The sequence below is a fragment of the Triturus cristatus genome, chromosome 7 (assembly GCF_964204655.1).
Source record: "Triturus cristatus chromosome 7, aTriCri1.1, whole genome shotgun sequence".
NCBI lineage: Eukaryota > Metazoa > Chordata > Amphibia > Caudata > Salamandridae > Triturus > Triturus cristatus.
Genome location: NC_140590.1, coordinates 1,757,815,747 through 1,757,841,638, shown reverse-complemented (window position 1 = coordinate 1,757,841,638; position 25,892 = coordinate 1,757,815,747). Strand labels below are relative to the sequence as shown.

Genomic DNA, 25,892 nt, shown 5'->3' with positions numbered 1-25,892 from the left:
ATTGCTTTCATACCCATTTCTACCATTAACTGGAAGAAGGTTGAAAGCACAAAAAATAGGCTATGTCCCAGTAAAATGCGAAAAAGGTGTAAAAAATGTTGGTTTTCTGACAAAAGTCTGTCAGTCTCTAAAAGCTGGGAAAATGGTGATTTCAGCCGCACAAACCCCTTGTTGATACCATTTGCAAGGAAAAAACAGACGCTTTTATTTGTAGCACTTTTTTCCCATTTAAAAAAAAAAAAGAAAATGTGCTGTTTTTTGGCTAATTTCTGGGTCCCACCTAGGAGAATTCACAAACCCTGGTTACCGTTAGAATTCCCATGATGTTGGAAGAAAAGGACGCAAATTTGGTGTGGATACCTTATGTGGTCAAAATGTTACAGGGGTCTAAGCGCAAACTACCCCAACCTCCCCCCCCCTTGGGGGGGGTGGAATGGGGGGAGGGGATTCAGGTAGGGGAGGGGAAGGCCTAGCAGCAAAGGGGTTAAATAAAAAGCAGCACCTATGGCTTCATTTTAGATAATAATAAAATGCGTCAGCTCTCATATTATGAGACTGTGTATGAACTATAACCTCTTCTTTTTAACTTTGCACATTTGTTTTGTTAATTTCTTCCATCTAACCCTAACAGAATTCCCTGCCCTAGGCCGTGGCAGGAGGAGGCCACCACATGCTGTAACAGCTCAAACTGGCCCATTATCATTCTGTATGCGGCAATTAGCCGGCATACAGAATAACAATAGGCGGGGTGGGGCTGCTGTTGTGCTCCGAGGATAAGTGTGAGGCTGCCCCATCAGGTAACTGAGGTCTTTCACAGGGGAACAGCTCTGCTTCCTGTAAGGCCCAAAATGACGGACAAAAGGCATCCATAAAAGGGATCCTCACAGACAATGGACGTGAGGTCAAAATTATAGCTGGTCTGTGAAATGTATGGACGGTTGGTCATCCTATTCAGAAGGTTTATAGGCCCAAATCAGACCTGCCAGTAGCCATCCCTGGCACCCACAAACCAAGCACAAATTTCAGCACTGAATAGATACATCCACCTATTGAGAACCTATTGAAAGGCTGACACCCCTCACTGGTGCATGCTATTGATCCGTTTTAAGTGAATAACTGATATCCTCAATAACCTATCATTCAATTTCTTCTTCCAGCAAGAACTCATCCTACGCCATCTTGTCCACTGACGTGGCTTCATCACGGAGAGAAGTGTTATTACTTCTCAGGAAAAAACGATAAGAAGAGCTGGAGCGAGAGCCGTGATGACTGCTCTTCCAGGAGCTCTCGCCTGGTGGTGATAGAGGAGAAGGCAGAGCTGGTAAGGCATCAGTGATAAGGGGCAGGCAGAGCTGGTAAGGCATTAGTGATACAGGAGTAGGCAGAGATGGTAAGGCATCAGTAACATAGGAGACGACAGTGCTGAACAGGCATCAGTGATACAGGAGCAGGCGGAGCTGGTAAGGCTTCAGTGACACAGGAGCAGGCAGAGCACGTAAGGCCTCAGTGGCACAGGAGAAGGCAGAGCCGGTAAGGCATCAGTGATACATGAGAAGGCAGAGCACGTAAGGCCTCAGTGGCACAGGAGCAGGCAGAGCTGGTAAGGCACCAATGATATAGGACCAGGCAGAGCTGGCAAGGCAACAGTCATAGAAGATCAGACATAGATCATAATGCATTAGGCAATTCAGGAGCAGGCAGAGCTGGTAAGGCACTCTCGATGTAGGAACATGCAGTGTTGGTAAGGCAACAGTGATGCAGGAGCAAGGACAGCTGGTAAGGCATCAGTAAAACAGGGGCAGGCAGAGAAGGTAAGGCATCAGTGATACATGAGAAGGCAGAGCAGGTTAGGCCTCAGTGGCACAGGAGCAGGCAGAGCTGGTAAGGCACCAATGATATAGGACCAGGCAGAGCTGGCAAGGCAACAGTCATAGAAGATCAGACAGAGATCATAATGCATTAGGCAATTCAGGAGCAGGCAGATATGGTAAGGCACTCGTGATGTAGGTACAGGCAGTGTTGGTAAGGCACCAGTGATGCAGGAGAAGGCAGAACTGGCAAGGATTCAGTGGGACAGGAGCAGACAGAGCTGGTAGGGTACCAGTGATACAGTAGCAAGCAGAGCTGGTGAGGCATCAGTGACACAGGAGCAGGCAGAGCTAGAAAGGATCCAATGACAGAGGGGCAGGCAGAGCTCTCAGGGTATCAGTGGTACGGGTACAAACAGAGCTGGCAGAGATCAGTGGTACAGGAGTGGGCAGAGCTGGTAATGCACCAGTGACACAGGAGCAGTCAAAACTGGCAAGGATTCAGTGACACAGAAGCTGACACAGATGCCAGGGCATCATTGGTACAGGATCAGGCAGAGCTGTCAGGGCATCAGTGGTACTGGAGTAGGCAGAGCTGGTAAGGCACCGCTGATAGAGGAGGAGGCAGAGCTGTCTAGTCATCAGTAGTAAAGGGTCAGGTAGAGCTGGTAAGGCTTTAGTGATACAGGAGAAGGTAGAGCTGGTAAGGCTTTAGTGATAAAAAAAAGTATGCAGAGCAGGTAAAGCATTTGTTATACAGGTGTAGGTGGCACTGCTAAGGAGTCAGTAATAATTGTCCTGCATTTAGTGACAGGACAAAGCAAAAATTGTATGGCATCTGACATATATGAGAAGAGCATCGTGTCACTTAGATTCGATATAGCTGATTTTCAGCCCTTTATATGCTGTAAAATTATTTGGGGAAAGACAGATGTCGCAGCTGTGACCTCGAGCTTGATCCCTGCTACTCCTGGCACTTCCTTTGTGACCCCTGGCCTCAGAGGCAGCAAAAGTGTTAGTGTATATGCAAAGTATCGGAAACTCTTACAAAACAGTTTCGCTGCACAGAACATCAACAAATGGAGTGCGGCTGTTTGAAAGCATTACTATCAATTAACATAATTTTATTGAAGATTATATATCACACTTCACAGCAGTGAAGAGTGGGGACGCAGCAGAACATACATTCAAAGGTTAGAAATCATTTAAATAGCGATAGCATAGGGTTGTAACATCAGGACAAAGCAGGTGAGCGGAGGGGAGGGAGAAAATGACTGATATTGTAACATTGGATGTGGGCACTTGAAAGATGATTCACCTTACTTAAAAGGTGTAGTTTGAGGTCTCCCTTGACTAATAAGATGAGGAAGGCCCTTCTGTTCAGCGTTGGAAATAGTTTCCAAATCATGGTGCATTACCCGAGAATGGACGTTCCATTTTGTGTCCAGACTTTAATCCAGATGTATCAGCACTGAGCTAAACATACCTTCTTAGAGGTTTAATTTTGCCAGAAATGTGAAGCTTCTGAAATCGGCATTCAGAAGTTTGCAGATGGGCCTTTTTGAGCATCATTCCAAAATGCCACTTAGGGAGGTACCTTGAGAGGTTTTGGGTGGCCTGCCAGGTAAAGCTTGTAATCCTATTAAAACATGAGTCATACAAGACAAGACAGAGTTGTCAAGCATCAGTAATACCCGATTAAGTTTGATGAAACAGAGTTGGTTTTGGTCTTTCAATATGGCCGCATTAGCTCTTCTTCAACATAGAAACTAACTTAGAATCTAATATTGCTGAGGTTTTGGGGTCTTAGGGGCATATTTATCAAAGAGTTTCATCGCTCTGGTGCCATGCAAGAGGGGCGCAAGGGCGATACAACTACCTAAGTTAGATTTATCAAGCCACGCAAGTCCACCTTGAGTGTCCCTGAGTTGCTTGATAAATCTAGAGTAACCGAACGTAACGCAAATTGTGTTACTCTGCCCCACGGAAACTTTCCATGGGGGAACATGGATGTTCCGACACATTCACCCATGGATTTTTGCACATTCCCTGATAAACCATTACTGGTAAATCAGTGAATGCGTCAAAACCTTATGCCTCCGCTGACAAGGCTTAACAACGAGAAATATCGTTAATTCTCCTTGTTTGTTTCCTCTTTCTATGTGTGCTGCATTCTGCAGCACACATAGAAAGAGGAAAATGCCTTAAGGGATTGTTTTTCTGCAGGAAGGTGTCCCTACCTGCACAATAACAATCTTGCTTCCAACGCACGCACCCTTGCACAATGGTTAAGGCTGCCTGCATTGATGCTAGGCAGCAAATTGTGAACCAGCGCAAGGGAAATAGAAGAATGCGTTGTATAATGATAAATACGGTGCTTTCCTGCCCTTTCCCTATCATGCAGCGCAGCGCAGCAAGGTGGCCTGCTGCGCTGCATGACTTCTTGATAAATGTGCTCCTTAATGGGAATCATTGCTCTCAGTGTATGTATGTTATTTACTAGCATTAATGCTAATAACCATTGACTAGTTCGATAAACAAAAGTAAAGCAAAATATCAGAAACTTCCATCACCAAATTAAATAATTTGAGGCAAGTAGTGTAGGAAAGTGGGTTTCTGTTGCAGTAACCCCCCTACTTTTTTGCCAGACTACTGATGCACTTTTTATTGCTGTGCCCTGGGTCCCTGCCAATCAGGTTCCCAGGGCCTGTGTTCTTTCCCCAAAACTAACCCAATTGGCATCTCTGGCCACAGGTCATCACCTCGTAAATGGTACCACAGGTACCCAGGGCACTGTGACCAGGGAAGACCTCTAAGAGCTGCAGCACTTATTGTGCCACCCTTAGAGGCCCTGTACCTTTACACACACACACTGCCTTTGCAGGCTGCGTGTTTTGGTGCAGAACAAAGTAAAGAGTTGACATGGCACACATCCCTGTGTTTCAAACATAGCAGTTTATTTAGTTCTGAAGCTGTTACAACATGAATTGACTTAACCCATGTGATGCGGTAAAAGGTTTGGATGGGCATAACCATCTCATTTGAAAAAATTGGGAATTTGAACAGCCCGTTTGTGAACAATAGACATAAGCATGATTAATTATGAAAAATATGGAATAAACATGAATTTCTGAAAAACAAGAAAAGTCTGAAAGATTTTCTTTCTGAAGCTGTGCGATTGGGAAAGCCTCACCTTGTGGCTGCTATTTTCTTGCAACACATCCCTGTGTGCCATGCCTACAAGCCACTGCCCTGGCATTGATCAGTCACCCCTCTAGCTGGGTTCCCTATGCCAGTGGTGATGGTACATGTGCATGAGCCCTGTACCCCTACAGTGTCTAAGTCCATTCTTAGGCATTGTAAGTGCAGTGCTGCCATTAAGAGTATATGGTGCTGGGAGCCTGTTATTACGAACTCCACAGCACCATAATGGCTACACTGAAAACTGAGTTTGGTCTCAAACATCTCAGCACATTAAACCCACACTGATGCCAGTGTGGGATTTAATGACAAATGCACGCAGAGGGCATCTTTGAGATACCTCCTGAAAAACGACCAACCTCTGGTGAGTTCCCTGACTGGTACACACCAGCCTGCCACCACGAGATATGTTTCTGGACCCCTATGGTGGGAGCCCACACTCCCTGAGCCCAGAAACAAAGCCTTTCCTGGGCAGAGGTCTTCACACCTCTCTCAGGACAGGAAGAGCCATCTGTGGCAGGGGAGCTTCAAAGGCCTGGCAGCCTTCGTAATGTGATCCCCAGCCTCTCCTGCTATCAGGAGCAGGCCCCCTTCCTGTCTCCCCTCCCTTTCAGCTGGAAGACAGGCGGGAAAAACTAGCCAGCCCAGGAGGTGTGCCCACCTCTGCCAACTCCACCCCTCAGGTGGGGGAGGTGAGGAGTAGCCAACTCTCCAGTGCTCGCAATCTTGTAGATGGCAGGCACTCCCCAATCAGGACTAGGAATTGTGCTCACTACTCCATGTGAGGTGAGCACACCAAGGGTGTAGTCACCCTAAGGTCAGTACCACATTGGCTACTGACCTCAAGACTCCCTAAAACGCCCCCTATCCTCCAAAGGATAACATTGGACCTCAACAATTTGCATCTGGCCACCCTAGTGCCACTGAGGGTGCAACAAAAGTGCATCACTGACCCTGGGGGACCCCTGAGTCTAACACCAGAACCTTAACTCCCAAAGTCGATTACCTACCTGTGAACAGTTAACCTGTTTTCCCTCCATAGGATAACATTGAAATCTAAAAATATTCTTTAAAAATTACACAAATACCCAAAACGTGTTTACTTACCTGTTGGCAGGAAATGTCCCAATGCTGAATCTAGGTATCAAGCACTGAGTTAGAAAAGTAACATGAAAAGTAACTTACCTGCAATTTACTGAAAAAGCCTATTCATTTCAAGGGACTGCTCCAAAAAGTTTCAAAGTGTTGAGTTTTGAAATCTAAAAATACTCTTTAAAAATCATGCGAATAACCAAAATGTAAGTACTTACTTGTTTCTGGGAAATGTCCCAGTGCTGAATCTAGGTATCCAGCACTGAGTTAGAAAAGAAACGTAAAAAGTAACTTACCTGTAATTTAATGAAAAAGCCTATTCATTCCAATGTACTGTATTTGGTAAGTGTTGCAACTTACTGCATCCCCTGTAAATCAAACAAAGTACAATTTCTATTGAATTTTCAAACTATTCTCTATCCAGTAACTTATTACTGAAAAGTATTTAATGCTTACCTGTGCCAGGCTTGCATGGTCCTAAAAAAAAAAACAACAGTATATATTTTTATAAAAACACAATTGGCCTAGAGTTCTGTATTGAGTGTGTGAATTTATTTGCTGACTGAAGGGCTTATTTACAAGCCTCTTGCACCACTTCTGCGTCATTTTTAACATGGGAAAAGTGACGTAAAAATGGCGCAAGGGGCTTGTAAATCTGCCCCTGAGTGTGTACACCAAATGCTTAACACTGTCCTCTGATACTGCCTTACTGCTCGACAACTCTACCACAATTTGAGAATAAGGGTCTATCTAACTTTAACCTCTGCCTACCTCTGGGGTCACTTGGACTCTATACACACTATACCTCATTTTGGTGTAGTATATATAGAGCCAGTTTCTTACAAGTAGGTAAAAATATTTCAATACATGTGTGCACAAAGGCATTGATCAGATAGCAAATGAGTTGAAAGACACTCATCCAGTATTTTGGTCAATCACTTCCGATGCACAGGTAATGCTACAATCTTACTCTTTGCAATATTTGACTCGAGTTAATCCATATTAATCCATGTGTTCTGTTATTTTGTTTAAAATCCTCTATTTATTCAGTTAATCTTTGATCATCCTCGGTGCTCTTTTACATTCATTCAACGTTGAAAACCCTTAAATCCCAATGCTTTTCCTGGTGGACCCTTCATCTGGTGTCACATTATGGACTCTTTTACTGTACATACATTTAAATAGCTGGTAAACTGGCACCTTTCAACAATAGATAATTTCTCATATATGAAAACCAAGCCCATAACTCTTTTATATTAACAAATATTAAAGCAATGTTTACTTATGTAAAAATAATGTTAATTTTTAATTCTGATTATTTTTATGCAATTTCAGTTATTGAATATTATGTTTATTATGTAACATATGTAAAATGTACCTAATCAGTTATATATAATGTATTTCCCATAGAGTGCTCTTCGCTTAGTTTTTAATTAACACATTCTTTTTTAGAAGATCAGAAAGGGGTAATATTTCACTTTTTCAATACATTTTATACTGAGCACATGATCTCTTATGGATTTTTGTTAGCTAGTCCTTTTGATCGGTTTGTTCAATTAAAGGTGATTGTTTTATTGCTCAATTTTGTGCAGTTGATGTAATGCCTTATTCACTTGTTGGTTAAGGCCCTTTCATATTAGAAATGTATTCTATTTCAGGTGAAACATTTTGATCAATTAGGCCTTTTTATATATAAATTATGTATAGAGAATATAATTGGTGTGAATTAATGTGGACATTACTGTGGGTAGATATGTTCATATATGGATATTGATATTGACTAAAAAAACAGATGGCATTTGGATCAATGTATCTGGGGGAACCAAATATTTTTTAAATTAATATTAGCACTCTGCGCTTTATATATTCTTGTTATTTCTATTTTATTCTATTTCTATTATAAATATTTTTTCTGACGGATGCTTGTCTGGTCCATATTTTGGCACTGACAGCTAACTTAATCAAAATGTGACCAAAGACAATATACACAATACAATTGATATCTAAAATGTACATAAATTTATATTGGTACAATCTTATTGGCAACAATGAAGTCTTGTTGTGGCTGGGTGAGATGATTCTTCCATGTTCATCCAAGCGTGTTTTGGCACAGAAGCGCCTTCTCCAGGAAAGCCATGTTTCCACGGTATATGTCTCTATGTATTATATACTCTCTATAGCCTTAAAAACTGTTATTTTCCTGGTCTTGGGAAGGGACCTGAATGGATGACCCAAAAATATCCATTGCGCTATTCAGTAACAGATGAAGACACACCAGGTGGTGGATAACAAAGGAGAAAAAACACTCCCAGATAGTAGCAGGACTCTACTTGCAAACGCTATGTTCGGATAAGGTAGAAGCCCGCATTACAAGATTCAGCGACAGATGAGGTAGCGTACGGGGGTGAATAGCATGGAGGAAATACCACTCCCAGATATTGGCAGGACTCTAATTATACACATGGTGGTTGTTAAAGGTCGGAACCCGCTCCTAATTGGTGAGGCATAATGGATCCCATTGCTGCTTTACATCGCTCTGTTATGGATTTGGCTGCTGCAACCCCACAGGAGCTGAAGTCTCCATGACTACATAGTCACTATGGTATGTGATGGGTTCGTGGACGTCCCTGCTGGGGATACAGTATGCGTGCCTGGCAACATGCCTGGCATAGTGACGTGGTGGTCATGGCGACTTCAACTCCTTCGGGTGTGTGGCAGCCAAATTCATTTTAGATATCATTTGTATTGTATATATCGTCTTTGGTCACATTTGATTAAGTTAGCTGTCCATGTGTATGTGTTCGTTTGATTTCTAATGCGATTGAAGGATGAATGAAAGGTCATGGGCGATATGCCTGAATATGTATATAGTATGTAATTGTTTTTTACATCCATAATATATTTATACATATTATGGATGTTCTCTAGGGGTGGGCGGAATTTGCGAAAGTCACTTTCGCAAATTATCACGAAAATGTTAAAAATCTCCGCAAAGCCGCGGAAATATCGCGGTATTTTCTGCGTGGTCGCGGCTTGCCAATTTACCCATGCGGTTGCTCGCGGGCGCGGCCATCTCGAGACAGCGCAAATGGCTACCAACAATCCAACATCTCGTGGAGAACGCAACCGGATCGGGAAAACTTGTCGGCGAACGCGGGGATTCAGGTAATGCGATCGCGTGCGCGCGAGAATGTATTTTTTTACAGCGCGAGCAAGAAACAAATTATCGCTAAGCTGCGGAATGCCGAAATTTTGACATTTTCGCGCTTTCCACGGAACGCAAAAATGCCGAATTATCACAATTTCCGCAAACGGAACGGAATTTTGGCCCAGGCCTAATGTTCTTTTCTACGACTCCGAATAAAGATCTATTGATTGATAATTATTACAATAATAATAATAATAAATAAAAGAGCATCATCTTTGAATATATTCTCATTCATTTTCTCTTTCAAATACACTCTGTGCCTAGTTCAAATACAGTTACTATTTATATTTCATTTTTAGAATATACATATTGTTTGTTGGAATATATCCAAGAGAAACCGTAGGTTCTTTTTTGAGAAAATTGCTGTATATATTACCTACTGGCAGTCGCCAGTAGATAGTTATAGTTAGGACCTATTTTCCATAGGAAATCCGCAACATTCTATTTGGAATAACGTTGGCGCCGGTTGACGAATCCTCGTGAAATTTTCCAAACTTTTGGCCAGCTCCGCTCCTACCCTGAAAGTTTTGCGGTGATCCGTCAAGCGGGGGCCGAGAAAAAAGAGGGGTCCCAAAACGCGTTTTCCCCATGCAATTTCCCATGTGATCTGTTGTCGCAGCTACAGCCCGAACCGCTGAACGGAATGACACCAAATTTGGCAAAGAGGTAGTCCCTAGTTCGGACTCGTGCCTTTTGCATATATGGTGTGAATCTGTTCAGTAGTTCCTGAGAAAAATAGAGTTAAAAGTACATAAATATCTATGGCCGCGGAGGATCCGCGGACCGTACACACACCGTAAGCGCACCCTCCCCGAACCGAGCGCGCACCCTCCCGATCGCACGCTGAATGCTAATTGGCTGTCGAGTGTCTCTCTACATTCGAAATCAGGAACTGTTGGCGGCCATTTTCTGCCTCGGTAGAAGCGAGGCTGAAGAAGCAAGGGGAAAAAGTGTGTAAAACATATAAAGGGGGCAGAGTGGAAATACTCTAACCCTCTAAAGGTGCTTAGGGGGTCCCAGAAGGACCCCCTGGGGCCCCTTTTTAAAAAAAAAAATACGGCTTAATGGGCGCTCGGTGCGCGCATCCTATCGCGTTGGATGCACGGATCCTCTGGCGGTGGGTTCGCGGATCCAAGGGAAAAAAAATATTGAAATTGTTTGGAGATAAAGATTAACCTTAAGTGTTTTGTTCTTGAGTGGCTCTAAAAAGAGTTTTTGGTACTTATAAGTAAGTAGCTATACAGAGTCTAAAGTTGTTGAGGAAGACTCTGTTTCCTTCATCAGTAAAGTGTACTCCATCTCTCCTATACATCTCTTGCATATGAAAGCGCAGATTGTTATTGTAAATGGACCCCATTCTGTAGTCTCGGAGAAAAGCAGAAACAGATTTATTCACATGTTTCCTAGCTTTGTCAATCTGTGGACAACAATGATCGGACCAGTTCCATTTCTGCCTTTGGCATATGTTAGAATACACAAAGGCAGTTTTAGGGAAAAGTGAAATCAGTTCGGCAAAGGTGTCCTTCATAAGCATTTCCAGACCTACCCCAGTCAAAGTGCCTAGGTCATTGCCACCACAGTGCACTATTATGAGGTCAGGGTGTTGGATTTGCATGAAGGATTTCACCAATGGCATTCATTGGTGCCACTTTAACCCTCTCTGTCCAATCCATTTAATGTCTACATTTGGCAAACCTAGACCTTTGTGAATGCCTTTGTTTTCGCATACCTTTGGCTCCAGAAAATGTAGCTGTGTCCCACAATCCACACTGTAAGCATCTTGTAAGGAGGTCTGGATGCACTCAGATGGTCTCTCTAAATGAAATTGCAGTTTAGAAAGTAAGATGTTTCTAAAATGGTGGCTAAGATGCAATTTTGAAAAAAGACAAGAAATCATTGGCTGTTTGACAACCTTCTACACTGAAAGGTAGGGTGCATTTTTCTGTTTTTTAAACGCATGATTCTTATTGGTTAACAAAAACTGATTGTAAGGAACATTATATATGATAAGCTGATATGTTGAGAATTCAAGCACACTTGCTGTCTTGATTAGCAACATTGTGTGTGCTGAACTTCTGACCTGTGTCCTCAGTACAGTGTTCCATGACCTGTTTCTATGGTAACGGGCAGAAGGCAGATTGGGGGAAGGGTTGAAGTTTATGTCATTTGAAAAGGGTTGAAATGTTTAACCAATAGAAATGTGTGTTTGCTTTTGAATTTATGTGGGAAGGAGTGTGATTTGATGTTTACATGTATATGTGTGGAAAAAGAGAGGGAAACTTTGCCACTCTTTGGTTCTGCTGACAGGTGCACAGTGCAGAGATTCTGTATAAGAAAATCTGGTGTGTGACTGATATCTGGTGTGTGACTGATATACTTCTTAATCTACAAAACATCTTGAAAGGTGAGTTATTTAATTGTGAGGGGATGTATGTAGACTATTTTGATTTTAATCAGACTAATGTATTTCTTCTGCTAAAGTGTAGGGAGTACCTTTTTTGTCTGTACAATCTTATTGACAGTGTGTGTGCATGTAGAAATCATTCTGTGATAAGCATTTGTGTTTTTCATGTGTTTGCAGACAGATAACTGTGCTGTTTTTATATTTTGGTAGAATTAGAAACCAGACATTGTTTATGAATTTGTGAAAGGAGTTATGTTATGTTTCTATACTAAAATATAGTACTTCTTCTAGATGAAGAAATGTGTTTTGGTATAGTGCAAGGGATAGTGTTGTTTGTCTAGAATCACACTGTGAGTCTGTGTGCATTTGTGAACCACTGTGAGAGAAGCGTTTGGTAACATCGTCTATTTGCTGACAGATAAGTGTTTTAAAACATGTCATGTTGTCAAGTTTTAGTAGCATTAGAAGCCAGTCTTTGCTTATGCGTTGATTAAATGAGTCAGGCATTGACACTAAAGTGCAGTTGTGAAATATGCAGATTGTTTAGAGTTCCTTTACCTCTTCCACTTTAGTGAATGAGTTTTGGTAAACTCCTAGGGATAGTGGTGCTTGTCTAGAATCACACTGTGAGTCTGTGTGCATTTGTAACCACTGTGAGAGAAGCGTTTGGTAACATCGTCTATTTGCTGACAGATAAGTGTTTTAAAACATGTCAGGTTGTCAAGTTTTAGTAGCATTAGAAGCCAGTCTTTGCTTATGCATTGATTAAATGAGTCAGGCATTGACACTAAAGTGCAGTTGTGAAATATGTAGATTGTGTAGAGTTCCCTTACCTCTTCCACTGTAGTGAATGAGTTTTGGTAAACTCCTAGGGATAGTGGTGCTTGTCTAGAATCACACTGTGAGTTTGTGTGTATTTGGGAACCACTGTGAGAGAACTGTTTGGTAACATTGTGTATTTGCTGACAGATAAGTGTTTTAAAACCTGTCATGTTGTCAAGCTTTAGTAGCATTAGAAGACAGTTATGGCTTATGCTTTCATTAAATGAGTTAGGTATTGACAGTAAAGTGTAGTCGTGAAATATGTAGATTGTGTGCATTTCCTTTACCACTTTCAGTGTAGTGAATGAGTTTTGGTATATTCCTAGGGATAGTGTTGCTTGTCTAGAATCACACTGTGAGTCTGTGTGCATTTGTGAACCACTGTGAGAGAAGCGTTTGGTAACATCATCTATTTGCTGACAGATAAGTGTTTTAAAACATGTCATGTTGTGAAGTTTTACTAGCATTAGAAGCCAGTCTTTGCTTATGCATTGATTAAATGAGTCAGGCATTGACACTAAAGTGCAGTTGTGAAATATGTTGATTGTGTGCAGTACCTTTACCACTTTCACTGTAGTGAATAAGTTTTGGTAAACTCCTAGGGATAGTGGTGCTTGTCTAGAATCACACTGTGAATCTGTGTGCATTTGGGAACCACTGTGAGAGAACTGTTTGGTAACATCGTGTATTTGCTGACAGATAAATGTTTTAAAACTTGTCATGTTGTCAAGTTTTAGTAGCATTAGAAGATAGTTATGGCTTATGCTTTCATTAAATGAGTTAGGTAATGACAGTAAAGTGTAGTTGTGCAATATATGGAGAGTGTGGGCATTTCCTTTACCACTTTCAGTGTAGTGAATGAGTTTTGGTATATTCCTAGGGATAGTGGTGCTTGTCTAGAATCACACTGTGAGTCTGTGTGCATTTGGGAACCACTGTGAGAGAACTGTTTGGTAACATTGTGTATTTGCTGACAGATAAATGTTTTGAAACCTGTCATGTTGTCAAGTTTTAGTAGCATTAGAAGACAGTTATGGCTTATGCTTTCATTAAATGAGTTAGGTATTGACAGTAAAGTGTAGTCGTGAAATATGTAGATTGTGTGCATTTCCTTTACCTTTTTCAGTGTAGTGAATGAGTTTTGGTATATTCCTAGGGATAGTGTTGCTTGTCTAGAATCACACTGTGAGTCTGTGTGCATTTGTAAACCCCTGTGAGAGAAGCGTTTGGTAACATTGTCTATTTGCTGACAGATAAGTGTTTTAAAACATGTCATGTTGTCAAGTTTTAGTAGCATTAGAAGCCAGTCTTTGCTTATGCGTTGATTAAATGAGTCAGGCATTGACACTAAAGTGCAGTTGTGAAATATGCAGATTGTGTAGAGTTCCTTTACCTCTTCCACTGTAGTGAATGAGTTTTGGTAAACTCCTAGGGATAGTGGTGCTTGTCTAGAATCACACTGTGAGTCTGTGTGCATTTGTAACCACTGTGAGAGAAGCGTTTGGTAACATCGTCTATTTGCTGACAGATAAGTGTTTTAAAACATGTCATGTTGTCAAGTTTTAGTAGCATTAGAAGCCAGTCTTTGCTTATGCATTGATTAAATGAGTCAGGCATTGACACTAAAGTGCAGTTGTGAAATATGTAGATTGTTTAGAGTTCCCTTACCTCTTCCACTGTAGTGAATGAGTTTTGGTAAACTCCTAGGGATAGTGGTGCTTGTCTAGAATCACACTGTGAGTTTGTGTGTATTTGGGAACCACTGTGAGAGAACTGTTTGGTAACATTGTGTATTTGCTGACAGATAAGTGTTTTAAAACATGTCATGTTGTGAAGTTTTTGTAGCATTAGAAGCCAGTCTTTGCTTATGCATTGATTAAATAAGTCAGGCATTGTCACTAAAGTGCAGTACTTATATATGTAGATTGTGTGCAGTACCTTTACTACTTTCACTGTAGTGAATGAGTTTTGGTAAACTCCTAGGGATAGTGGTGCTTGTCTAGAATCACACTGTGAGTCTGTGTGCATTTGGGAACCACTGTGAGAGAACTGTTTGGTAACATTGTGTATTTGCTGACAGATAAATGTTTTAAAACCTGTCATGTTGTCAAGTTTTAGAAGCATTAGAAGACAGTTATGGCTTATGCTTTCATTAAATGAGTTAGGTATTGACAGTAAAGTGTAGTTGTGAAATATGTAGAGTGTGGGCCTTTCCTTTACCACTTTCAGTGTAGTGAATGAGTTTTGGTATATTCCTAGGGACAGTGGTGCTTGTCTAGAATCACACTGTGAGTCTGTGTGCATTTGGGAACCACTGTGAGAGAACTGTTTGGTAACATTGTGTATTTGCTGACAGATAAATGTTTTAAAACCTGTCATGTTGTCAAGTTTTAGTAGCATTAGAAGACAGTTATGGCTTATGCTTTCATTAAATGAGTTAGGTATTGACAGTAAAGTGTAGTCGTGAAATATGTAGATTGTGTGCATTTCCTTTACCACTTTCAGTGTAGTGAATGAGTTTTGGTATATTCCTAGGGATAGTGTTGCTTGTCTAGAATCACACTGTGAGTCTGTGTGCATTTGTGAACCACTGTGAGAGAAGCGTTTGGTAACATCATCTATTTGCTGACAGATAAGTGTTTTAAAACATGTCATGTTGTGAAGTTCTACTAGCATTAGAAGCCAGTCTTTGCTTATGCATTGATTAAATGAGTCAGGCATTGACACTAAAGTGCAGTTGTGAAATATGTTGATTGTGTGCAGTTCCTTTACCACTTCCACTGTAGTGAATGAGTTTTGGTAAACTCCTAGGGATTGTGGTGCTTGTCTAGAATCAAACTGTGAGTCTGTGTGCATTTGGGAAGCAATGTGAGAGAAGCGTTTGGTAACATCGTGTATTTGCTGACAGATAACTGTTGTAAAACCTGTCATGTTGTCAAGTTTTAGTAGCATTAGAAGCCAGTCTTTGCTTATGCGTTGATTAAATGAGTCAGGCATTGACACTAAAGTGCAGTCGTGAAATATGTAGACTGTGTGCAGTTCGCTTACCTCTTCCACTGTAGTGAATGAGTTTTGGTAAACTCCTAGGGATAGTGGTGCTTGTCTAGAATCACACTGTGAGTTTGTGTGCATTTGGGAACCACTGTGAGAGAAGCATTTGGTAACATTATGTATTTGGTGGCAGATAAGTGTTTTTAAACCTGTCATGTTGTCAAGTTTAGTAGCATTAGAAGCTAGTGTTTGCTTATGCATTGAAAAAATTAATCATGCTTTGACACTAAAGTGCAGTATCATGTAGTATTATCTTCACTGCACCAGAAGTAGTCTGATGATTTAGTTAATTTCTAAGTACTTATGTTGTGAACCATTCATTACCAAATACACTGCTTCAAATGTCTATGCAGTATGCATGTAGTTCTCTAACCACCTATACAGTTGTTTTTCACACCTTCAATTCCCTAGTCAGCATGCATACGCTTCCAGGAAACACCCTGTCACTGCCTTAGCAGTGTTCTAGTGACCCATTCAGCACCATGTAGTAATTCATTCACTGTGCCAAAACCGAAACACTTATTGATTCACCAAGACACTCTCTATCCAGTACTTTAATGAATCAGTCACTGCCTAAGTATTCATGCAGTGAGCCAGGCCTTAGCACATGGACTGCTTCAAACCCCTATCTACTATGCATGCAGTCTTCTAACCACGTAGACACTTGTCTTTTACACTTTCAATTCCCTAGTCAGTATCCATAAAGACCAGCAAACATCCTGTCACTGCCTTTGCACTCTTCTAGTGACCCATTCAGTACCAAGTACTAATCCATTCCCTGCGCCAAAAGCCTACCACTTGTAAGTTCACCCAGGTACTCTCCTTGTTGTACTCTAATCATTCAGTCAGTACCCAAGTACTCATGCAGTGAGCCAGGCCTTAGCACATGCACTGCTTTAAATGCCTATGCAGTATGGATGCAGTCCTCTAACCACCTATACACTTGTCTTTCACACCTTCAATTCCCCAGTCAATATCCATACATTTTCAGGAAACACCCTGTCACTGACTTTGTACTACACTACTGATCCATTCAGCACCATGTACTAATCCTTTCAGTGCGCCAAAACCCAAACACTTATTAATTCACCCAGGCAGTGTTGTTGCAGTACTCTAATCATTCAGTCAGTACCCAAGTGCTCATTCAGTGACCAGGCCTTAGCATATGGACTGCTTCAAACCCCTATCCACTATGCACGCAGTCCTCTAACCATCTACACACTTGTCTTTCATACCTGTGATTCACCAGTCATTATCCATACAATTCCAGCAAACATCCTGTCACTCCCTTTGCACTCCTGTAGTGACTCATTCAGCACCATGTACTAATCCATTGACTGCATCAAAACCCAACCACTGATAAATTCACCCAGGCATTCTCCTTGCAGTACTCTAATCATTCAGTCAGTATCCAAGTACTTCTAGCAAATACTTTGTCACTCCCCTTGGAGTCCTCTAGTGAACCATTCAGCACCATGCAGTAATCCATTGAGTGTGCCAAAACCCGAACATTTATAAACTCACCCAGGCACTCTCCTTGCAGTACTCTAATCATTTAATCAGTATCCAAATAGTATTGGAGTGAGATAGGCCTTAACATATGGATGGATTGAAACATTTGTCCAGTATGCATGTAGGTCTCTAATCACCTACACACTTGTTTTTCACACCATCAATATCCATGTCAGTATTCATACACTTCTAGGAAACACCCTGCCACTCACTCAGTTTGTTTCCTTATAGTATTGTAATCATTCAGTCAGTTAGCATGTAGTCTTTTAGTGAGGTAGGCTTTAGGGCATGAACTGCTTCAAAGTAGTATGCACTATGTATGTAGTGTTTTAATCATCGTCACACTTGTGGTTCAGGGACATAGTTTCTTAGTCAGTTTTTATATAAAATGTGTTTGTACAGTAATAGAATAGTATAAATTTGCAAGTTATTAATATACTTTTATTTGTGATTCTTTTTTACAGATACTGTTTTTCAACGTTAAAATAGAGAAATTATGCCAGAAAAAAAAGGAAAAGAAAAGAGCAGAGACAGGAGGATTATTTGAAGAAACATCAACCACAAGTATTGAATGTACAAGATAATGTGGCTAAAAGGAAAAAATCTTCTGGTAAGATCACGAAGCAATTTATTAAAAATGTTTGTAGGAGCAAACAGAATGTAGAGAATGCTCCAGTTTCACAGATTTTTTTAAGTACGAAAAAAAATCAAATTAGGAGGAAAAGTAAAAAAGCAAATGTTCAGTCAAAGGAGATAAATTATGGTAAAAGAAGACAAAATCAATATAAGGAATTACGCAAAAGAATATTTTACAAGAGAGTAGTGAATAATTTGCTGAAAGATATGAAGAAATATAAAAAGAGAGCTTTATTTTATAAAAAGAAGAATCATATTGAAAGCATTGTGGAGAAGGCTTTTGAAGTAAAAAGGAAACTCTTTATTTTATTGTTAAACGGAATTCGATCACTAGATAAACCAATATATGTAATGAAGGCCAAAAGTAGGAGGAAAAGAATTATTAATAAAAAAAAAATTTGTGATGTTTTTTTGGGAGAATGGAAACACAGTTCTAGTTCAGAGCCTTTTTTTAACGAAGAGAGTTATTCACTAAGTGAAAAATTATTGTATGCAGTTGACACCAGTGGTAGAGGTAATGAAGTTAGTGATGGTTGTCCAATGGAGAAAGAGAAAATGGTTGAAAGAAATGCAGAAGAAGTGATAGCTGATGAAGTTTTAGGGAGACGTGCTAAAAACCCTGTGTACACTTGGGATTACAGTAGTGTTTGCAGTGTACGACAGGAATCTATTGAAAAATTATGTCGTTTTTTACGAACCTATAGTAAAAAAAAGTGTAAAACAAAAGATTAAGCTGTTGCAAGGACTAGACCCTTGCACAGTGAGAAAACATACTGGTTTGCAAGGTCATTCTCTGGCTTGTCTTTCTAGGAAAGTTTGTGAAAGTGTTTTTCACCATTTCAGAATGCTGGCAGTACATCATACTCACATGCGGAAGTTAGTGAGAAGGTTCTATTATGCAAAAAGTCCAGCACTAAAGTTAAGTGAGTTGAACAGTGCTCTTTTGCGTGGGTCAGTATCAGATGTGAAGCAGGTCTGTGAGGATATTGAGTTTTGTTACTTTGGGCCTCAGCAAGAGAGTGTAGAAACTGACACATTAGTAGAACAAAATGTTGAAGACAATGTAGAACCTGTAATTACAGAAAAATTTGAGGATGAAATCACAAAGTTTAAGGTAATTTCAGGTGAAAGACCAAATGTTTCTTGTATTTGTTGTCGGCGAAGTCACTTTAAAAATCAGACTAGGGGTGTCAATCTGTATTTAAAAAGTGAAATGGAAGATAATGATAAGTGGATGGAATTTGCAACTTATGTGCTGGTAGAGGATTGTTTTGATTTGGGATCTGAGCAGCGTATTTGCAAATATTGTTATAATAAATTAGATGAGAATAAAATGCCTGCTAGAGCTGTTCATAATAATCTAGAGTTGGTTCCTATTCCTCCAGAGCTGATAGATTTTTCAGAGTTTTGGTAAACTCCTAGGGATAGTGGTGCTTGTCTAGAATCACACTGTGAATCTGTGTGCATTTGGGAACCACTGTGAGAGAACTGTTTGGTAACATCGTGTATTTGCTGACAGATAAATGTTTTAAAACTTGTCATGTTGTCAAGTTTTAGTAGCATTAGAAGATAGTTATGGCTTATGCTTTCATTAAATGAGTTAGGTAATGACAGTAAAGTGTAGTTGTGCAATATATGGAGAGTGTGGGCATTTCCTTTACCACTTTCAGTGTAGTGAATGAGTTTTGGTATATTCCTAGGGATAGTGGTGCTTGTCTAGAATCACACTGTGAGTCTGTGTGCATTTGGGAACCACTGTGAGAGAACTGTTTGGTAACATTGTGTATTTGCTGACAGATAAATGTTTTGAAACCTGTCATGTTGTCAAGTTTTAGTAGCATTAGAAGACAGTTATGGCTTATGCTTTCATTAAATGAGTTAGGTATTGACAGTAAAGTGTAGTCGTGAAATATGTAGATTGTGTGCATTTCCTTTACCTTTTTCAGTGTAGTGAATGAGTTTTGGTATATTCCTAGGGATAGTGTTGCTTGTCTAGAATCACACTGTGAGTCTGTGTGCATTTGTAAACCCCTGTGAGAGAAGCGTTTGGTAACATTGTCTATTTGCTGACAGATAAGTGTTTTAAAACATGTCATGTTGTCAAGTTTTAGTAGCATTAGAAGCCAGTCTTTGCTTATGCGTTGATTAAATGAGTCAGGCATTGACACTAAAGTGCAGTTGTGAAATATGCAGATTGTGTAGAGTTCCTTTACCTCTTCCACTGTAGTGAATGAGTTTTGGTAAACTCCTAGGGATAGTGGTGCTTGTCTAGAATCACACTGTGAGTCTGTGTGCATTTGTAACCACTGTGAGAGAAGCGTTTGGTAACATCGTCTATTTGCTGACAGATAAGTGTTTTAAAACATGTCATGTTGTCAAGTTTTAGTAGCATTAGAAGCCAGTCTTTGCTTATGCATTGATTAAATGAGTCAGGCATTGACACTAAAGTGCAGTTGTGAAATATGTAGATTGTGTAGAGTTCCCTTACCTCTTCCACTGTAGTGAATGAGTTTTGGTAAACTCCTAGGGATAGTGGTGCTTGTCTAGAATCACACTGTGAGTTTGTGTGTATTTGGGAACCACTGTGAGAGAACTGTTTGGTAACATTGTGTATTTGCTGACAGATAAGTGTTTTAAAACATGTCATGTTGTGAAGTTTTAGTAGCATTAGAAGCCAGTCTTTGCTTATGCATTGATTAAATAAGTCAGGCATTGTCACTAAAGTGCAGTACTTATATATGTAGATTGTGTGCAGTACCTTTACTACTTTCACTGTAGTGAATGAGTTTTTGTAAACTCCTAGGGATAGTGGTGCTTGTCTAGAATCACACTGTGAGTCTGTGTGCATTTGGGAACCACTGTGAGAGAACTGTTTGGTAACATTGTGTATTTGCTGACAGATAAATGTTTTAAAACCTGTCATGTTGTCAAGTTTTAGAAGCATTAGAAGACAGTTATGGCTTATGCTTTCATTAAATGAGTTAGGTATTGACAGTAAAGTGTAGTTGTGAAATATGTAGAGTGTGGGCCTTTCCTTTACCACTTTCAGTGTAGTGAATGAGTTTTGGTATATTCCTAGGGACAGTGGTGCTTGTCTAGAATCACACTGTGAGTCTGTGTGCATTTGGGAACCACTGTGAGAGAACTGTTTGGTAACATTGTGTATTTGCTGACAGATAAATGTTTTAAAACCTGTCATGTTGTCAAGTTTTAGTAGCATTAGAAGACAGTTATGGCTTATGCTTTCATTAAATGAGTTAGGTATTGACAGTAAAGTGTAGTCGTGAAATATGTAGATTGTGTGCATTTCCTTTACCACTTTCAGTGTAGTGAATGAGTTTTGGTATATTCCTAGGGATAGTGTTGCTTGTCTAGAATCACACTGTGAGTCTGTGTGCATTTGTGAACCACTGTGAGAGAAGCGTTTGGTAACATCATCTATTTGCTGACAGATAAGTGTTTTAAAACATGTCATGTTGTGAAGTTTTACTAGCATTAGAAGCCAGTCTTTGCTTATGCATTGATTAAATGAGTCAGGCATTGACACTAAAGTGCAGTTGTGAAATATGTTGATTGTGTGCAGTTCCTTTACCACTTCCACTGTAGTGAATGAGTTTTGGTAAACTCCTAGGGATTGTGGTGCTTGTCTAGAATCAAACTGTGAGTCTGTGTGCATTTGGGAAGCAATGTGAGAGAAGCGTTTGGTAACATCGTGTATTTGCTGACAGATAACTGTTGTAAAACCTGTCATGTTGTCAAGTTTTAGTAGCATTAGAAGCCAGTCTTTGCTTATGCGTTGATTAAATGAGTCAGGCATTGACACTAAAGTGCAGTCGTGAAATATGTAGACTGTGTGCAGTTCGCTTACCTCTTCCACTGTAGTGAATGAGTTTTGGTAAACTCCTAGGGATAGTGGTGCTTGTCTAGAATCACACTGTGAGTTTGTGTGCATTTGGGAACCACTGTGAGAGAAGCATTTGGTAACATTATGTATTTGGTGGCAGATAAGTGTTTTTAAACCTGTCATGTTGTCAAGTTTAGTAGCATTAGAAGCTAGTGTTTGCTTATGCATTGAAAAAATTAATCATGCTTTGACACTAAAGTGCAGTATCATGTAGTATTATCTTCACTGCACCAGAAGTAGTCTGATGATTTAGTTAATTTCTAAGTACTTATGTTGTGAACCATTCATTACCAAATACACTGCTTCAAATGTCTTTGCAGTATGCATGTAGTTCTCTAACCACCTATACAGTTGTTTTTCACACCTTCAATTCCCTAGTCAGCATGCATACGCTTCCAGGAAACACCCTGTCACTGCCTTAGCAGTGTTCTAGTGACCCATTCAGCACCATGTAGTAATTCATTCACTGTGCCAAAACCGAAACACTTATTGATTCACCAAGACACTCTCTATCCAGTACTCTAATGAATCAGTCACTGCCTAAGTATTCATGCAGTGAGCCAGGCCTTAGCACATGGACTGCTTCAAACCCCTATCTACTATGCATGCAGTCTTCTAACCACGTAGACACTTGTCTTTTACACTTTCAATTCCCTAGTCAGTATCCATAAAGACCAGCAAACATCCTGTCACTGCCTTTGCACTCTTCTAGTGACCCATTCAGTACCAAGTACTAATCCATTCCCTGCGCCAAAAGCCTACCACTTGTAAGTTCACCCAGGTACTCTCCTTGTTGTACTCTAATCATTCAGTCAGTACCCAAGTACTCATGCAGTGAGCCAGGCCTTAGCACATGCACTGCTTTAAATGCCTATGCAGTATGGATGCAGTCCTCTAACCACCTATACACTTGTCTTTCACACCTTCAATTCCCCAGTCAATATCCATACATTTTCAGGAAACACCCTGTCACTGACTTTGTACTACACTACTGATCCATTCAGCACCATGTACTAATCCTTTCAGTGCGCCAAAACCCAAACACTTATTAATTCACCCAGGCAGTGTTGTTGCAGTACTCTAATCATTCAGTCAGTACCCAAGTGCTCATTCAGTGACCAGGCCTTAGCATATGGACTGCTTCAAACCCCTATCCACTATGCACGCAGTCCTCTAACCATCTACACACTTGTCTTTCATACCTGTGATTCACCAGTCATTATCCATACAATTCCAGCAAACATCCTGTCACTCCCTTTGCACTCCTGTAGTGACTCATTCAGCACCATGTACTAATCCATTGACTGCATCAAAACCCAACCACTGATAAATTCACCCAGGCATTCTCCTTGCAGTACTCTAATCATTCAGTCAGTATCCAAGTACTTCTAGCAAATACTTTGTCACTCCCCTTGGAGTCCTCTAGTGAACCATTCAGCACCATGCAGTAATCCATTGAGTGTGCCAAAACCCGAACATTTATAAACTCACCCAGGCACTCTCCTTGCAGTACTCTAATCATTTAATCAGTATCCAAATAGTATTGGAGTGAGATAGGCCTTAACATATGGATGGATTGAAACATTTGTCCAGTATGCATGTAGGTCTCTAATCACCTACACACTTGTTTTTCACACCATCAATATCCATGTCAGTATTCATACACTTCTAGGAAACACCCTGCCACTCACTCAGTTTGTTTCCTTATAGTATTGTAATCATTCAGTCAGTTAGCATGTAGTCTTTTAGTGAGGTAGGCTTTAGGGCATGAACTGCTTCAAAGTAGTATGCACTATGTATGTAGTGTTTTAATCATCGTCACACTTGTGGTTCAGGGACATAGTTTCTTAGTCAGTTTTTATATAAAATGTGTTTGTACAGTAATAGAATAGTATAAATTTGCAAGTTATTAATATACTTTTATTTGTGATTCTTTTTTACAGATACTGTTTTTCAACGTTAAAATAGAGAAATTATGCCAGAAAAAAAAGGAAAAGAAAAGAGCAGAGACAGGAGGATTATTTGAAGAAACATCAACCACAAGTATTGAATGTACAAGATAATGTGGCTAAAAGGAAAAAATCTTCTGGTAAGATCACGAAGCAATTTATTAAAAATGTTTGTAGGAGCAAACAGAATGTAGAGAATGCTCCAGTTTCACAGATTTTTTTAAGTACGAAAAAAAATCAAATTAGGAGGAAAAGTAAAAAAGCAAATGTTCAGTCAAAGGAGATAAATTATGGTAAAAGAAGACAAAATCAATATAAGGAATTACGCAAAAGAATATTTTACAAGAGAGTAGTGAATAATTTGCTGAAAGATGTGAAGAAATATAAAAAGAGAGCTTTATTTTATAAAAAGAAGAATCATATTGAAAGCATTGTGGAGAAGGCTTTTGAAGTAAAAAGGAAACTCTTTATTTTATTGTTAAACGGAATTCGATCACTAGATAAACCAATATATGTAATGAAGGCCAAAAGTAGGAGGAAAAGAATTATTAATAAAAAAAAAATTTGTGATGTTTTTTTGGGAGAATGGAAACACAGTTCTAGTTCAGAGCCTTTTTTTAATGAAGAGAGTTATTCACTAAGTGAAAAATTATTGTATGCAGTTGACACCAGTGGTAGAGGTAATGAAGTTAGTGATGGTTGTCCAATGGAGAAAGAGAAAATGGTTGAAAGAAATGCAGAAGAAGTGATAGCTGATGAAGTTTTAGGGAGACGTGCTAAAAACCCTGTGTACACTTGGGATTACAGTAGTGTTTGCAGTGTACGACAGGAATCTATTGAAAAATTATGTCGTTTTTTACGAACCTATAGTAAAAAAAAGTGTAAAACAAAAGATTAAGCTGTTGCAAGGACTAGACCCTTGCACAGTGAGAAAACATACTGGTTTGCAAGGTCATTCTCTGGCTTGTCTTTCTAGGAAAGTTTGTGAAAGTGTTTTTCACCATTTCAGAATGCTGGCAGTACATCATACTCACATGCGGAAGTTAGTGAGAAGGTTCTATTATGCAAAAAGTCCAGCACTAAAGTTAAGTGAGTTGAACAGTGCTCTTTTGCGTGGGTCAGTATCAGATGTGAAGCAGGTCTGTGAGGATATTGAGTTTTGTTACTTTGGGCCTCAGCAAGAGAGTGTAGAAACTGACACATTAGTAGAACAAAATGTTGAAGACAATGTAGAACCTGTAATTACAGAAAAATTTGAGGATGAAATCACAAAGTTTAAGGTAATTTCAGGTGAAAGACCAAATGTTTCTTGTATTTGTTGTCGGCGAAGTCACTTTAAAAATCAGACTAGGGGTGTCAATCTGTATTTAAAAAGTGAAATGGAAGATAATGATAAGTGGATGGAATTTGCAACTTATGTGCTGGTAGAGGATTGTTTTGATTTGGGATCTGAGCAGCGTATTTGCAAATATTGTTATAATAAATTAGATGAGAATAAAATGCCTGCTAGAGCTGTTCATAATAATCTAGAGTTGGTTCCTATTCCTCCAGAGCTGATAGATTTAAATACGTATGAGTCTATTCTGATACAATGTGTTCACCCATTTCAGGCTATTGTTCGTATGGAGCCCAAAGCAAGTAAATTACCTCCATCAGAGTTGCAAAGCGGATTGAAAGGAAGAGTTGTGTATTTACCATTAGATTTAAGGAAAAATGTTGAAACCATTGGTTTAGATCATGCAGAAAATGAGCCACTAGTCATTCTGGTTAATGGTGTTCCTACTAAGAATAAGAAAATATGGCAAGAGTTAGTGGATGTTAGAAAAGTGCAAAAGGCATCATTGTATTTGTTAAAAAATAATGAGTACTATAGAAATGTGTTTGTTGGAGAAGAAGAAATAGATTTAGCAGAAGATAGTGAAACATTAAGTGGACAAATTGAAAAAGTGGACATGTCCAGATGTGAAGAGATCTATGAACATTACATCCACTTCATTCCAAAGAGGTGATGGGGAATACGATTGAGTTGTTTCAAATGAAAAAAGCAACTGGAAGTCCCATGAGTGTATGGGAAGAGAGCTTGGAAGCTCGTTGTTTCCCGCAGTTGTTTCCAACAGGAAAAGGTGGACGATATAATGAACGTCCTGTGCAGATTCCTGCATCTGAATATCGGACAACAAGATTATATGCAGAAGATCCAAGACAAGATTTCGACAATGTATCCCTTATATGTTTCATCTTCTGTTTGAAAGTGACTTGTCTGGACTTTCATATGCAGTAAATCACATTTTAAAAACTGGAATGC

The 25,892-nt window shown here is 39.8% G+C and overlaps 1 protein-coding gene across 4 annotated transcripts in view; it reads left to right on the top strand.

Annotated features, from left to right (window-relative positions):
• Positions 1–25,892, top strand: part of LOC146813012 (killer cell lectin-like receptor subfamily B member 1B allele C) — a 640,827-nt gene that overhangs the window by 375,912 nt on the left and 239,023 nt on the right. For all 4 annotated transcript variants that reach the window (XM_085620032.1, XM_085620031.1, XM_085620033.1 and 1 more), the window contains one exon: positions 1,158–1,321. In XM_085620032.1, coding sequence (XP_085476158.1) covers positions 1,158–1,321 — 164 coding nt within the window. The remainder of the gene's footprint in view (positions 1–1,157; positions 1,322–25,892) is intronic.